Source organism: Tyto alba, unplaced genomic scaffold (assembly GCF_018691265.1).
Source record: "Tyto alba isolate M040663 unplaced genomic scaffold, T.alba_DEE_v4.0 Super-Scaffold_8, whole genome shotgun sequence".
NCBI lineage: Eukaryota > Metazoa > Chordata > Aves > Strigiformes > Tytonidae > Tyto > Tyto alba.
Genome location: NW_024881329.1, coordinates 12,598,985 through 12,613,246, shown reverse-complemented (window position 1 = coordinate 12,613,246; position 14,262 = coordinate 12,598,985). Strand labels below are relative to the sequence as shown.

Below are 14,262 nucleotides of genomic sequence, written 5' to 3'. Positions count from 1 at the left end.
TGAAAATACACCGCACGGGCAACGCACGCAGCGGCCCCGCAGAAAAAACCTAACAAGCAAACAAACAAACAAACAAACAAAAAAACCAGCTCCACAGGAGCTTTTCTGAGAAATCTCTAAACCCTGGGGTTTTCCTGATGCTCCTCACAGAGGGGGACAACTTTTTAACCGATCTGACCGGGGCGGATGATAAAGGGGTCCCGGAGCCGCACATCACCGGCGAGGTCCCGGAGAAGCACCAGGTTTGGGGCCCACCGCCACGCGCAAGGGCCGCACAACGCTTCCTGCGCTCCTCGCCGCCGCTACACGCGTAAAATAAGCGCGCCCCCCGCGCAGGAGCACCGCACAACCCCGTCGTGCTCCGAAGTGGAGCCCACCCCGCGGAAGTTCCACGGCCCGGGGAGATGGAGCTTGCTCTGGGTTGGCTAGGACCTCATCCCCGACCCCCTCGACCTCCGCGCAGCCCTTTCCGCCGGAGTGCAAGGAGAGGCCGCCGCTTCTCGCCAGCCACCGCGCCCGGCTGCGGTTCCGTGCGCTCCCGCGCTGTGCAAACAAATGCTTTCCCCTCTGAGAGGCGCGCAGGCCCGCCAGCGGGGTCTTAAACAACACCAGCAACGACAACAACAACAAAAATACGCACGCACGCCCCCCCCCCCCCCCGCCCCCCCAATTTAATAATCCACAGAAGACATCAGAATCGGGAAGTAAATAAAACCAAGAGGTGGCGGGAACTACACCTAGCACGAAGTGGCTTTTTCCTGGCCAGCTCCCACTGCGGAGCGGGCAGGGACGGGACACATGTCAGGGCCTGGGCCACGAACCGAGCAAGACCCGGTGGCCCGGGAACCGTGACAGCGCTCCCGGCCCCTTCCACAGCACCCACGGCGGTACCCGCGCCCCGACGGGGCGGGCGCTGCGCCGGGCCGCGCAGGGGCCGCCGCGCCCGGAGGGGCCGCCTCCCTCCCCCGCCCCGAGCGAACCCTTGGCCCCGGGCTGCCTGCCCGCTCCTGCGCGCCCGCGGCCGCCCCCGCCTGCCCTCCGCGGCCGCGAAGGGGCGCGGAGTCACTTACTGTTCTGCATGTTGGGCTGATAGAGCAGTATCCCACGGGGCTCGCCTATAGCAGTCTATCAGTGATAAAATAGGCATTAATCAGGGGATGTAGTGCACACGGTTAAGCTGCAGAGAGGCTAATATCTCACAGGCTTATTTTGTTATCCTTAGGCGTCTTGCCCCGATTAGTTTAAGGATTTGGGGGCTTTAATACCTCAAGGCAAAAATGGTACATATGTATCCCTAACACGAGAAAAAATTTAAGAAAAGCAACCCGCCAAGTGGTTTCTCGTTTTAATTGCATGCAGGTGGCGTATTGCCTCGTCGTAAGTGCCCTTCGCTGAGGAGGTGTATCAAGTGGAGCGACAACAATCACAAAGAGAGTCCGAAGTCATGTTTTTAAACTTGCCTGAAAGCGGGGTGGACTGTCCTCTCATACAATTTAGGGACTCGCACATCTGCGTGTCACTAGTTAAAGTCTTCCCTCTAGGACAAAGCAGAAGAAGTACATTAAGAAGCGCGGAGCGGCGCCGGGAAGGTGTGCCGGGTGGCAGGGCGCGGGCCGGGGGGCGCGGAGCGGCGCAGGCGGCGCTGCGCGGGGGCTGCGCGGGCACCGGCGGCGCGGAGGGGGGGGCCCTCCGCCGGCTGCCCTGCGTGCTGGGAGCGGGGCTCCATTTTTACCTCCGGGTATTTCCTCGAGGTTTGGTTTTTTTTTTTTTTTTTCTCTTTCCCCTCGGCACTAGCAACTTTTTTTTTCCCCCCCCAAACTCCCCGTCTTGTGATTAACTTCTTTTTTGGTCTTTAGATCTTCCCCTTTTTCACTGTACTGTGACACACGCTGTCTACCTCGCCTCACTGCTTTAAAAAGTAAGAACAGGAGGGGGTGAGAACTGTTAAACAAAGCCTACAGAAAGCGAACAATGGCCTCCATTCTGCTCCTCTACCCAAACCCCGAGTGCAGAAACCCAGGCTCCTTAACCGGCCGCGCAGCTTCCCAACTCAACGGACCAACAACCCTCCAACTTACAAAGAGCAGGGAAACAAGCCCCTTCTCCCTTCATTAGTGCCTGCCTTGACCCAGCGCCTGGACGGTCCCCAGCGCCTTTTTTTCTCTTCCCCCCCCCCCCCCCCCCCGCTCCCTCCCTCCTTCTCCTGCTCCCTCTCTCCTCCTCTCGCCACCTTCCCTCCCTCCTTTCCTCTCCCCCCCCCTCCCCGACCCACTTATTTATTTATTTATGCGTCCCCATGTATTTATTTGAAATCGTCGCGGGTGAAAATGGAAAAGTAATTTCTCGTTATAAATATCTGGCGGTAATTGTGTTACTGGTGCGAGTTGTTAGGGGTTGTAAAAAGATACAACAGCTCAGTGGGGTGCTCAATTGGGGAGGGACAATTACAATAAAGAGCCCATTCAAGGGGGTTGCTAAAAAAAAAGGAGGTAAAATAATGAAATAGTCGCAGCCTTCATTTTCTCGCTCTTTTTTTTTGCCTAAAAATACTAATTCTCTTTCTTTTGCGCCTATAATGAATATTAATTTTACTCTTCCTGCATATGATGGAGAATTCAAAGAGGCACGTTTTCCCATTCAGGGCTAGCCATGGTATAATTTATTAAGTAGCTTTTAGTAATCTTAAATCCATAAAAATAAACATCAAACAAGTACTTTCTCGCAGCATGAAGACTTTAACTGGTAAATATTTACTGCTCTTTGGAGAGCTACCTGATTAGCAGCAGAGCAAGCTACACTGTACTTCAATGGAGACGTGGCGATATCTCCTTCAGCTGAACTGAACGTGAAGCCATCCCTTTAATACACCAAACACGTCTGCATAGACACACACCGAAAGGGAAACCCACTTCTACAGACACAATTTCCTCACATATTTCACGCACAACTCATGACCGTGGGGCCTATGGGGTTAAAGAAGCCATCCAGAAAGCCACCATTAAACTTCCAGTCCTCGGCTCTGCCAGCATGGACCTCAGAAATGACAATGAGTGGGTTTAAAAGAGGGGGGGAGGAGGAGAGAAAAAGAAAGGGGGGGGAAACACAAAACCAAACCAAACCCTAAACACAGCCGAAATCGTTTTGCAATAGAGGTTTCAGCAAGGTGAGAGGCGGCGTGGGGCAGGGGAGCTGCGGTTCTGCTCAGCAACTCTCCGACGCCTCCCGCAAGCGGCCCGGCCCCCCCCGACCCCCCCCACCGGAGCCGCCCCCGCCGCGACACGATCGCGACATCCCCTCGCCCGCCCCGACCCCCATCGCTGCTGCCCCGCGGGAACCGGCGGACCCGCACCCGGCCCCCGCGCGTTCTCCGTGTCCGTGTAGGCCGGGCCTAATCTGCAAATCGGTTTTTAATCTCGAAATCTGGATATAATCTGATGGTGGACAGCATATTTTTTTCCCCCCCTTTCCCTGTGAAACCGTAATTAGACGTTAAAATGACAAAGTTTCGTGTTCTCGGGGCAAATGAAAAAAAGATAAAAACGAATCGGTTTGCGATTAGGCGTTGGTAAAGGTCAGCAGCTATAAACATTTATTGTCAAGGGCCACTTTTATTATTTTATGTCCCTAAAATGGAGAAAATGCAGTCACTTCTCTTCTCTAGGACGTTGTTGTCGTTTTCCAAAACAGCCTCTGCCAGGTACATGCAATCGTTCCAGAAAGTTTGTTTTTAAACTTTCCAGAAATAATTCCGGCTCTGCACGTCCATGTAACACCTCCGTGCAAAGCGTTACAAGGTTAAATTCAAATCCAGATTTTTTTTCCAATTGCACTTGCGAGGGGAAAAAGAATCAAGTTTATTGTTGCGCTTCCCAGGAACCAATTTTTTTTTTTTTTTTTTTTTTTTGGCATGGCGAAGAGTTTGCAACTTTTAAAAAAAAAAAAAAAAAAAAAAGGAAAAGTCTTTGCTACAGTGGGGGATACCGGGGCGGGGGGATCAAAGGGGCGATTACGTGGCTTTTGGAGAAATAAGCGAGATTAGGATTTAAAAAAAAAAATAAAAAGAGAAAAATTAAATCATATCGATTTAAAGAGGCAGCAAAAAATTCCCCGAGCCGGGAGCAGGGCGCGCCCCGGTGCCGAGGAGGGACGAGCGGTGCGGGGGCGGCCGGTGGGGCCCGCGCTGCGCTGCGCGGTGCGGGCGGCTCCGCGCCCCCGGCGCTTCTCCCGCGCCGGAGCTGGGAAAGTTGCCGGCACTAGGGACAAGTTGGGAAGATCCCCGGGTGGCTGATTAAAGCTGACAGCCCTTCAGCTCCGCTCAGCTCCCCGCCTGTACCGCGCCTAGGAGCTGATTTGGCCTAGGATGTGATTTATTATTTTTGTTGCTTTTTTTTTTTTTTTCCCCTCCCCCTCGCAACTCTCCCGACCGCTCGCTTCCTCTTTTTCCCCACGATCACGGGTGATCCTTCCCTAACCGAGACCGCGGGAACACAAAGCAGAAAGCCGCGGACGGGGCCGCCCTCGGGGCAACGAGGCGCCGTTTTCCTCCATCCCACGCGGCGTGGCGTGGGGCCGGAGCCCCGGCCGGGTCGGGGCCGTGCCTGCCCCCACGGGCGACCGCCCAGGACAGCAGACACGGCCCCGGCTCGAGCGGGGCTCCGGCCCCGCCGCCCCTGCGAGCTGGGGTACCGGCAACATCGTCAACACAGGCACCGGCGCTTGTGGTCTCCCTGCCCAGCAAACGCTGCATGGGAATTACTGCTGCTGGTGTTGGCACTGGTTTCCGAGTCAGATGCTTTAGCTTTTCCAGAGGACACGGGCTCATGTGAAAGGCAGAAAGTTTGTGAGCTCCTGGGCTGGAAAGTTCCCTGGGAAGCTCTCCGGAATGCAAATGGCAATATGAGAGAGAGAGAGAGAGAGAGAGAGAAAGAGAGGAGGAGGGAGCGAAAGCCCTGCCTAAATATTAAAATGCAAGGAGGGAGAAGTTGAGAGAAGAAATGAGCAGACTCACCTTTATGAGGCATCCTGTCTTGTTGTCAAAGCTCCTGTCAATAGTTTAAGAGCGCACTGATTTGAAATGATGGTGCTTTAAAAAGAGTTGCCAGCAAAATAGTTTTTCTCCACTGAAGCTGCTGGTTGTGTGATCTTGAATTCCTGGGAAGGAGACAGAGATTGACAATAAAATGGGCTGTCAGTGACTGGAGAGCGAGAGATAAAAGAGTGTGTGAGTGAAGTGGGGAGAGAGAGACAGAGCACACCTATGCTGATTGGTGATGGTTCAAGTGTATTAATGTATGTGTGCCTTGGTCTCTGCCTCGCCTCCACTGCTCTTCACTGGCCCATTAGCAAAGCCTGACCTCTGTCATCATCTTCCAGCAAAACACTTCCTCCCTGCGCCTTAACCAGAGCGGGAAATGCGGCTGAGCCGGGGCTGGCTTTTCAAACCCACTAATCACTCCGCAACATGCAAATGTTCCCCTCGCTCCCACACAAAATATTGCTTTATGCAAAGCAACGCCAGCGCCTCCCCGCCGCCGATTGGCCGCCCGCCGCCCGGCACGGCTCAATTGGCCCGGCCGTTTGAATATGAATGCGCTGGGCCCGGCTCCCCGCTCCGGCTCCGCACCCGGCTCCGGCTCCGCACCCGCACCCGCCGCCCGGCCCCGGGCTCCGAGCTCCGCACCCGCCGCCGCCCAGCCGGGCCTCGCCTCCCCCCGCGCCGGGCCCCGGGGACCGGCGCGTTTTCAGGTCGGGCTGGGGGAGGGGGGGGGGGGGGGGGAAGGGGGAGGGGGTGGAGGTGCCGAGAAGGGGAGGTGGGAGTGAGGGGGGGGGGGGAAAGGTCAATTTGCATTTAAACAGTTCGCTCCCGTCCGACAATGGAGATAAGGGGAAAATAACATTCAAATGGTAAAGACATAAATATTTGGGAGACAGGCGCTTTGTGAGCGGTGAATCGGCCGGGGCTCCCCGAGGCCGGCAGCCCCCCTGCCCTGCTCCCAGCGCCGGGCGCGGGAGGCTCTGCCCGGCCGGGAAAGAGCAGAGCAAATACACCATTTACTTTGTGTATTGAGGGCTCTTGTGAAAGGCCCTGAAGAGTCCTTTACCAAACACTCACAAACTTCTCCCACGTGCCATTTGTTGACTAAGGGCTGCTGGGCTGGGGTTTTTTTTGTTTTTTTGGTTTTTTTTTTTTTTTGTGTGTGTGTGTGTGGTTTCTTTGTTTTTTTTTGTTTTTTTTGTTTTTTTTCTGGGGGGTTTTCTTTTTTTTTGTTTTTTTTTTTGTTGTTGTTGTTGTTGTTGTGTTTTGTTTTTTTTTTTAAGACCTCACGGAGGAGCTGGGGCGGGGAGGGGGGGGTCCCGCAAGCTGTGGCGGGGACGGGCAGCGGCCGGGCGCTGGGCAGTGCCGCCGCTTTGTGCCCGGCCGCTGACGGGGCTTCCCCCCCCCCCCGCCCCCCCCACCCCCCCCGAGCCTTTTGCAGAGGGAGCCCCTTCACTGGCTGCCAGAAACTCAAGGGGGAAAGTAAGTAAATGACTTTGCTGCTCTGACCACACACCACAAGTACATTTGTTGAATGCCGGACTATTAAGACACACCTCAGTAAACTCTAAAGCAACCCCTCCGCGCATGCATTTAAGGTTACACTGGGAGTACCAGTTCGAGCTCAGGGTGTCCCAATCGGTTATGGCGAGTGGTTCAGGGGGAGGGGAGAGGGGGGGGTCTGCACAGGGGGAAAAAAAAAAAAAAAAAAAAAAAAAAAAAGACTTGGGGGAAAGGGAAGAAGGAGAAGAGACAGGAAAAAGAAATTCCAAGAGCCACCGCGGAAAGTGGAGAGTATGAACGCGCAAAGCATAAAATGAAGTCGTAGCCGCATACACTTGACTTCTCTTGACATGTGAAAAGTGCTAAAAGTCAAAGCTCATCAATAAACTATCTTGAAATTGAATAAGAGCCCTGACAACCATTGCATTCTTAAATAAAATACAATGAAGAGACAAACGACTCTGCCAAGGAGTTTGCATGTGAGTGAAAGGGCGCCTCAATGGGAGCGGGATAATGGGCTGCCCGGCCGTCATGCACTGTCATCCCCGGTCCCGCCGAGAAGCTGCCACAGCTCCCTAATAGCACAAAATGGGCTCTTAAGAGACTGCTGCCTTTCCCTCCGCCGCTCGCTTCCCTTCCCCTTTCCCCGAGGCCGGGGTGCCGCGGTGGCCACCCCCGCTCCGCGCCCGGCAGGGAGGCCGCGGCTCAGGCGGGCAGCCTCCCCCCGGGCCTCCCTGGACGCCGGGACCGGGCCGGGCAAAGCCTTTTCTCGGAGGCTGCGGGGACCGGAGCGCCACGGGCCGGGCTGCCCTGGGACCCGGCCGGCCCCTCTTGCAGCGCCGGGGCCCGGGGGCCGCCCCCGTCTCCTCGGCGCGGCTCTCGCCGCCTTGTCCAGGCCTAAATCAACCTACGGGGTTGATTTTTTTTTTTTTCCCCGCCACCCTGAGTCACGTATATTTATAGAAACGGAGCCGAATATCGCGATGGACGTACGGGACCATTTGGGTGTGATGGGATCTCCCCTGGAGGTAAGGCAGGGCAAGAGAGGGGGAGCCCAGCCGTGGGGCTGCGGGGAACCCCAAGGAGGGCTCTGCCAAAATTAGGGGCTTGGTCAGGACTACCCTCCCCCGGCAGCCCCCCGTTCCCCGTTCTCACCTTATCTCCTCTTCCCCAAAACTTTCCAAAGTATCAGCTGCCTCTAAGTTAACCTGCCCGTGGCCAAACAGCATTTCAGGGGCGCCGTGGAGATCTCTCAGAGCGACAAAAGCGAACCGAAACAAGGGAGAAAATAAAGTACTAACCGATGTCCCGCTTGCCTCCCCCTCCGGGGTGATCGCGCCGAGCCGTCCCACGCAGGAGCCTGCCTGCCCTCCTAGTTGCCGGTGGCCGAGGCCGCGCGTCCCGCTGCATGCATCCTGCGGGCGAGAGAAAGAGACTGCGGTGTGTAAACTCGCACAAAACTCGAAGGCTCCAAAGAGATTTTGAAAGCTGGGATCTAGTCCTTTTTCTGGAGTGAAATCAGTCGTGTCCGTGCGTTTGGATTTTTTTTTTTTCCTCTTGCTCTTTTTTTTTTGTTTTTTTTCCTGTTCCACTCCCTCTCTAGCAAATGAGCGAAATTTTTTTACTCTCGTCCACGGGGCTTTAAAGGGGGAAAAGAGAGAAACCACTTTGTCCGAAATCGCAGGCAAATATCATTTTTACAAGCTCTCAATTAGCCATCCCTTGGATTAGCACCTTTTTACGCCTCCTCGCCAGAATAAAGCAGCCGTAATCTTGTTGCTATTTTCCCCTCGGGCGCAGCGGGCTTTGTGTTCCCTCCCCCCCAAAAAAAACTTTTAACGCCCCCCCACCCCCACGCAGAAAAAAAAAAAAAAAAAATACCCGGGCAGGGAGGGGAGAGGAGGGCAGAGGAGGGCGGGCAGGGGTGAAGCCGGTGACGTCACGGGCGGGGGGGCTCCGGTGGAGCGGGAGCCCCGAGCGAAAGTTGAGAGGAAGAAAGAGCAGTGGGGCGGCCCGCGCGTGTCTGCCTGCGCGCGTGGCTGCGCGCGCGTGTGCGCGCAGCGGCGCGGGGCCGCCCGCCTGCCCGCCCCTCCGCTTCCCGCGGAGCCGGGTTTGTCCCGACGCGGAGCTCCGCGGGGTCCGGCCCGGCTCCGCGCCGCCATTTTACCTCCGCCCGCGGCGGCGGGCGCGGAGGGGCTGCGCGGGGCCGGGAGTGGCCCCGGCCCGGCCCGGCCCCGTTCCCCCCCTTGCCTGCCCCGCGGAGCAGCGCGCAGCAGCGCGCAGCCCGCCTGGCCCCGGCGCCCCTCGCCCCGGCCCCAGCGCGGCCGGCCGCGGTGCCCGCCCGGGGGAAACGGGGTTTGCCGGGGCTGCCGTGCCTGGATGCCTCCGAAGGAAACGCTTGCTTTCTCTTTCTTTTTCCTTTTTTCCACCTAGAAGCTTTCCAGCCGCCGCTCAACCTTCCGAAAAGGCTGCCGCCCTCCCCTCCCGGCCGGCCTGGTTTTCCTTTTCCTTCTCTTTGTTTGTTTTAATCTGTGTGGGGGTTTTTGATTTGTTTGGGGTTTTTTTGTTTGTTTGTTGGTTTGGGTTTTTTTGTTTGTTTGTTTTTAAAGGAAAGTGCGTTTTCGACTTTCAAAAATGGTTCTCTCGCCTTACTCTCGCCTTTTCAATTAGGCGAGAGAAGCACTGCTGTGAGGTGCTTCGCGTTACCCCTTCCCAAAAGCCCTGCCCTCCTGCGAGCGCAGACCGCCCTCCCCTCCACGGGCGAGGGCTCTGCGCCGGCGGTACCCGCGCCCGCCCGAGGTGAGCCGTGGGACCCCACGGCCCCGGCCGTGGCTCTCGGCATGGACTTAGACACCCTTTGAAGATTTCTACTTTAAAATTCGCACAGGATTATTGTAGCTAGCATTTGTTCTGCATCTGTTTTTTCTCTCTCCCTCACCCCTTTTTTTAAAGTATTCCAAACAAAAAGGAAAAAAATGGGCATACTAAAAAAAGATTAAAAAAAAAAACAAAACAGGTAAGTAACTTGTATATAACAAGGGGTTTTGTTTGTTTGTTTTTCCTAATTAAAATAATTTTTACTTTTTTTTTTTTTTTTACATGATCTCGTGCCTGGGTATTGATTTGCGTTAAACAACAACGTTTGCTTCCCTTTCATATTTTGTTAGGTGTTGAAAGTAGAAAGTGCTGAGTTAGAGACTCCAGTATCGTCTCGTTGTATTAATATCTGGACTGCAAACTACCTTTTTTAATACCCAGAAAAATGCTTAAAGTCCTCTTGTCCAGTTCGGTCTAAAACTGAAGAGATACACAAATCCTGACGTCTTAGACTACAATGCTTTTGCCTTCAGGACACTTAATGCCTATTTGTATACGGAGAGACAGTGTTTGAAACCTATAATGCACAGGACACTGAGTTAAGTGGAGCTTTTCTAGTTTATAAACAATCTGCAAAAAGTTTGGAATCGATTTAACCTCTTTTATGTCGGCCCTTTGCATAAGGCACAGCTTTGTGTGAGAGGATAAAAAAGGCTTTTTGGACCCTGCCGAAGTTGCTCTGAAACTGGAAGACGAATATACATCTTTCTGTACGAGAAAGCCTTTGATTATATATATGTGAAAAGTGTCATGCAACCGGACCCGCTAGAAAAGCCTTCAGAAAAGAAGGGGGGGTGGAAGCTTAACGCATCCTGACGGGCTTTTTAAATGCTATTGATTGGGACAAGCTGTTCAAAACCCCAGTAACAGTTAATCTGCCTGTTAATCAAGCCACTAAGGAGCTCAATGCGAGTTTTATTAGCAACTGGAGAACACAGGCAGCAGAAAGGATCAAAAGCCTACACCCTTGATATTTGTAAAACCAGCCTTTCCCAAAAATATATTTTCAGTTACAGAGTAATTCGGATTTTATCAGGACTCGCTCGTAGCCCCACGTAAACGGTCCCGCAGGCGCTGCCAACGCCACGAAACCAGCTGAGCCAGCGCCGAGGTGCGGGGTTTAAAAATAACGCGGTTGGGGGGGGGGGTCCCGCTCTGACCTCTCTCCCACCGCGGGCTCTCCTGGCCTCCCGAATTAGCAGCAAAACCTAAATTTGGCAAACCACGAAGAACCGATCGGGAAACTCGTCGGATTCACGTCAACTGTGTTATTAGACTGAGGGGTCGAGGGCTCTTTTTCTTTTAGCTGGCATATTTGATTTACCGCGGCAAGTTTGCAGGGTACGTTTCCCTCTGCCCATCCATTTGGTGGAGCCGCTCATTTAATTCCTAAAAAAAAAAAAGCTTAAATCGCAAAAATCGTAATTTGGTGAGCCTGAAAGTTGAATTTCAATTAATTTCATGACCAGAAATATTATTATATCGGCTAAAATCAACATTTGATCTTGTCATTTTTAATGCAAGCCGATTGCTTTATATGTCAGCGAGATATGCATATAAAAGACTATCTGGTCAGAGGTAATTATGTCACAGCTTTTTCTCGGCATGACAGCTGGATAAACACCATCTCCAATAAACATCTCTAATTAGGGAGGAGGATCTGAGATAGATGGTGTTTGATTTATTACTGAAGGAGAATGTCCATTTACCGGTATATTATAGCGAAGCATCACAGGGAGCGTTCCTGCTAACACACTGTAAGGGATATTTGGAAATGCTCGAGGACAGGTAAGCGGTGTTTTAGGTTTTATGCTGTTTTTTTTGTTTCGTCTTATTTCGGAGGAAGAACGAACTTTCTAGGGTACCTCTCTCTCCCACTAACGCCCTGCTATAGCAGAGGCACCCCGGGCTCGGAAGGCAAGCTCCAGTTTGGGGGCCGAGAGGTGGCCGCCTCTCAGCTACCGGACCTCCCCCAGCCCGAACAGGGCGATCGGGCCTCCGCGGCGACCGGCGAGTCCCCGGCGCTACCCGGGGAGGGGCAGCTGGGACGCGGCCCCCGACGACAGCCTTCCTCGCCTCTCCTCCCCGCAGCCCCACCGCCAGCCCGCCTTTGCGCACCCCTCCGCCCGGACCCTCAGTGACCCGCTCCCGCCCCGTCCAGCCGGCCCGGGGGGGCTCGGGCCCGAGGCGGCAGCCGGCTGCTGCAGGGCGCGGGGGTCGCGGAGCGGGGCCCTCCCCGATGGGCGCGGTAACCTGCAGCTGCCCCCGCCACCTGAGACGGGTAACGGCGAGTGCGCGGGGCCCGGGTCACGGGGCGGGGGGAAGGGGGCTGCACCACCCGCGCGGGTGGAGGGGAAGTTTGGAAGCGGCTCGCACCGTCGGCCGCCCCCTCCGCCCCGGGGCGCCCCCTCCGACGGGTGGGCAGCGGCCGGAGCCGCTCCCTCCTTCCCTCTCTCCCACCCCCACCTGTTGTGCGGGGCTCCAGCCCGCTCCCCTCGCCTTACCCCCGCGAGGTGGGGGTGCCCGACTGGCGGGGGTCGGGGTGCTCGGCCCCTCCCGTTGGGCCGCCGGCCGGGAGTGGCCCCGCGTCGGGGCCGGGGGGGGTGGGGGGCGACGTGCGGATATGTTACCTGTCAGCGGGCGCGGAGGGCCCGGGCGCGGCGGTCCCGCGGCCGGGAGGAGGTACCTGGAGGCTCCGGTCGCCAATTTCCACGCAACAATCTGACACACAGTTTAAATGTCAATGACAGCAAAAGAGGGGTGCTGCCTTTGCACTAACTTTCCCTTAATATCCACGCCAGCGCCTCCCCCATTGGCTGGGCCGCCCCGGTGACGTCACGGCGGACAGTAGTTAGCTAATGAGACATTTTAGGCGACACGAGAGCGGACGACGCGAGCCCGGACACCGCCCGCCCCGACGGCGGGCAAGGTCCGGCCCGGCCCGGCCCTGCCCGGGGTCCCGCTCCGGGGCTGGGCCGCGGGTCTGGGCTCCCCCGGGAAGCGGCGGGGGTGCTGCCTCCTCCCGCTGCCTGACGGCAAACGGGGGCTGCGGCCCGACGGCTCGCCCCAGCTGCAGCGCTGCCCGCAGCCGGGCCCGTCCCCGGCTTCCTAGGCCAAGGTTTAGGTTGCGGTTTGTCTTCTTCCCCTGTGAAACACCCTCCAAAGGCGGGGGACACACGCGCGTGGGTAAAAAGAAACCCCCCCTCAAGCTCGGCCTGGCCCTGTGGCTCGTCGGAAACGCCGTGGCCGCCCCAGTCCGCCCGCAGCTGTCCTGAGGGAGCGGGATGATGGCCCCTGCGAGACGGAGAGGGCAGACCGCGGCGCGCCCGGAACACGCGTGGGCCGCCCCGGCAGCCTGCCTCCGCCGTGACAGTCCCTGCGGGTGACCCTGGCCCGGCGGGTCCTGCCCGGGCTCCCCGCTCTGCCCATCCGCATCCTCTCCCATTAGAGAGGGAGGGAGAGAGGCTGTTATTTGCACACACTTGTCAGGGTAAATAATTTATCAGCAAAGAGCCACCCCCCCACCCCCACCCAGCAGATAGTTTTATGGAACTGCACTTAAATGTTTCATGAAGCTGCCGCCTGCCTGGGATGAGGCGGGGGCTGCCCGATAGTTGAGAACCAGGCTTTGATGGGGGGTGGGAGGGGAGGGCTTTGAGGGGTACAGAGGTGACGCGGGGCTGCTCCCCGGCCCCCGCTCCAGCTCTGCGAACCGGGGTCCGGCGGCCGCCACCGGGTCCCAGGTGACCCTTTCTCCTTAGGCGGCCGGGCCGCGTAAATCCCGCGCGTTGGCAGGTAGCGACGGCCCCGGGGGGGCGGCCCCGGAGGCGCTGCCAGGAAGGGGTTTCGCGGCGCGTTTGGAGCCGCTGCCATTAAGGGGCTTGCGGCTCCCTGCAACCCGGCAGGGTCCTCCAGGGAAGCGTTGGAAACACCACGGCTCCCGCCTGCTTATCTGGCTGTCAATAAAAGGAGATGGCTCCTAAAGCAGGGCCAGGTGCTGCCTCCCCTGCTCTCCAGTGCGCCGCTCTCCAGAAACTGCTCAGGCGTGAAGCCAAGTCTGCTTGGCCAGGCCTCGGCGGAGGCAGGCAAACAGCCCCTCGCCAGCGCCAGAGCGCTCTCTGTTTGCCTTTTTATCTCCTAAAAAAAAAAAAAAAAAAAAAAAAAAAAGGAGAGGGAAGCGAGGCAGGAAGGTGGGGGAGCGCCGGGAGCAGAGTCCGTGTTTGGCTGGGAAATAGCCGGAGAGGCTAAAAAAAATATTATCTAAATTAAAATAATATTAATAAAAAAGAATAGAGGGGAAAATTGCTGCAAAAGGCTGCGCTCAGAGGCAGGCGGGACCCCGGGGCCGGCGGGGCCGGGATGGATTTGGGACGCTCCGCGGCGGGCCCACCGCGGGACAGGTCCCGGCACACTCCGCGGACAGCGGAGTCAGGGGTGTCCGGGCGCGCAGTGGGCCGCCCACCTCCGCGGAGCCGGGGGGGCTCAGGCGGGGAACGGTGCCGGGGAAACAGGGCGAAAAAGCACCCTCACGTCTGTGTGTGTCCCCATTGTTTCTGTTTTCTGTCACCGTCCGGTCCGCAACCTTCACCTGGGTCACGGAGGAGGGAGGTGGCTCCGCGGCGTAGCGCGGAGAGCAGCCCCGCGGGCGCGGAGGGGAGCCGGGCTCGGGGCGGGCGCCGCCGCGCCGGGCAGGAGATAAGAGCAGGGGCACGGCAACGTGTTACAAATTTATAAGCATTATACATATTTGATTTACACCACGATACGAAGTTGTGTTTTGTTCTGTTTTTTTTTTTTTTTTTTTTTTTTTTTTTCCCGAGGATGCCCCAAACCCCCGTGTTCACATA

At 56.6% G+C, this 14,262-nt stretch overlaps 1 protein-coding gene across 13 annotated transcripts in view; it reads right to left on the bottom strand.

Annotated features, from left to right (window-relative positions):
• Positions 1–12,194, bottom strand: part of PAX6 (paired box 6) — a 26,199-nt gene extending 14,005 nt beyond the window's left edge. For 3 of the 13 annotated variants that reach the window (XM_042785149.1, XM_042785156.1, XM_042785159.1), the window contains exons 1-5: positions 12,046–12,190; positions 7,840–7,953; positions 5,009–5,151; positions 1,461–1,537; positions 1,071–1,125 (exon numbers count right to left, since the gene is read on the bottom strand). In XM_042785149.1, the coding sequence (XP_042641083.1) occupies positions 1,071–1,080 (10 nt within the window). In that variant the 5' untranslated portion in view covers positions 1,081–1,125; positions 1,461–1,537; positions 5,009–5,151; positions 7,840–7,953; positions 12,046–12,190. Of the gene's footprint in view, positions 1–1,070; positions 1,126–1,460; positions 1,538–5,008; positions 5,152–5,255; positions 5,593–7,839; positions 7,954–10,739; positions 10,805–12,045 lie in introns of those variants that run through there. The other 10 variants (XM_042785150.1, XM_042785158.1, XM_042785153.1 and 7 more) reach the window with 10 other exon arrangements.
• Positions 12,195–14,262: the final 2,068 nt, after the last annotated feature.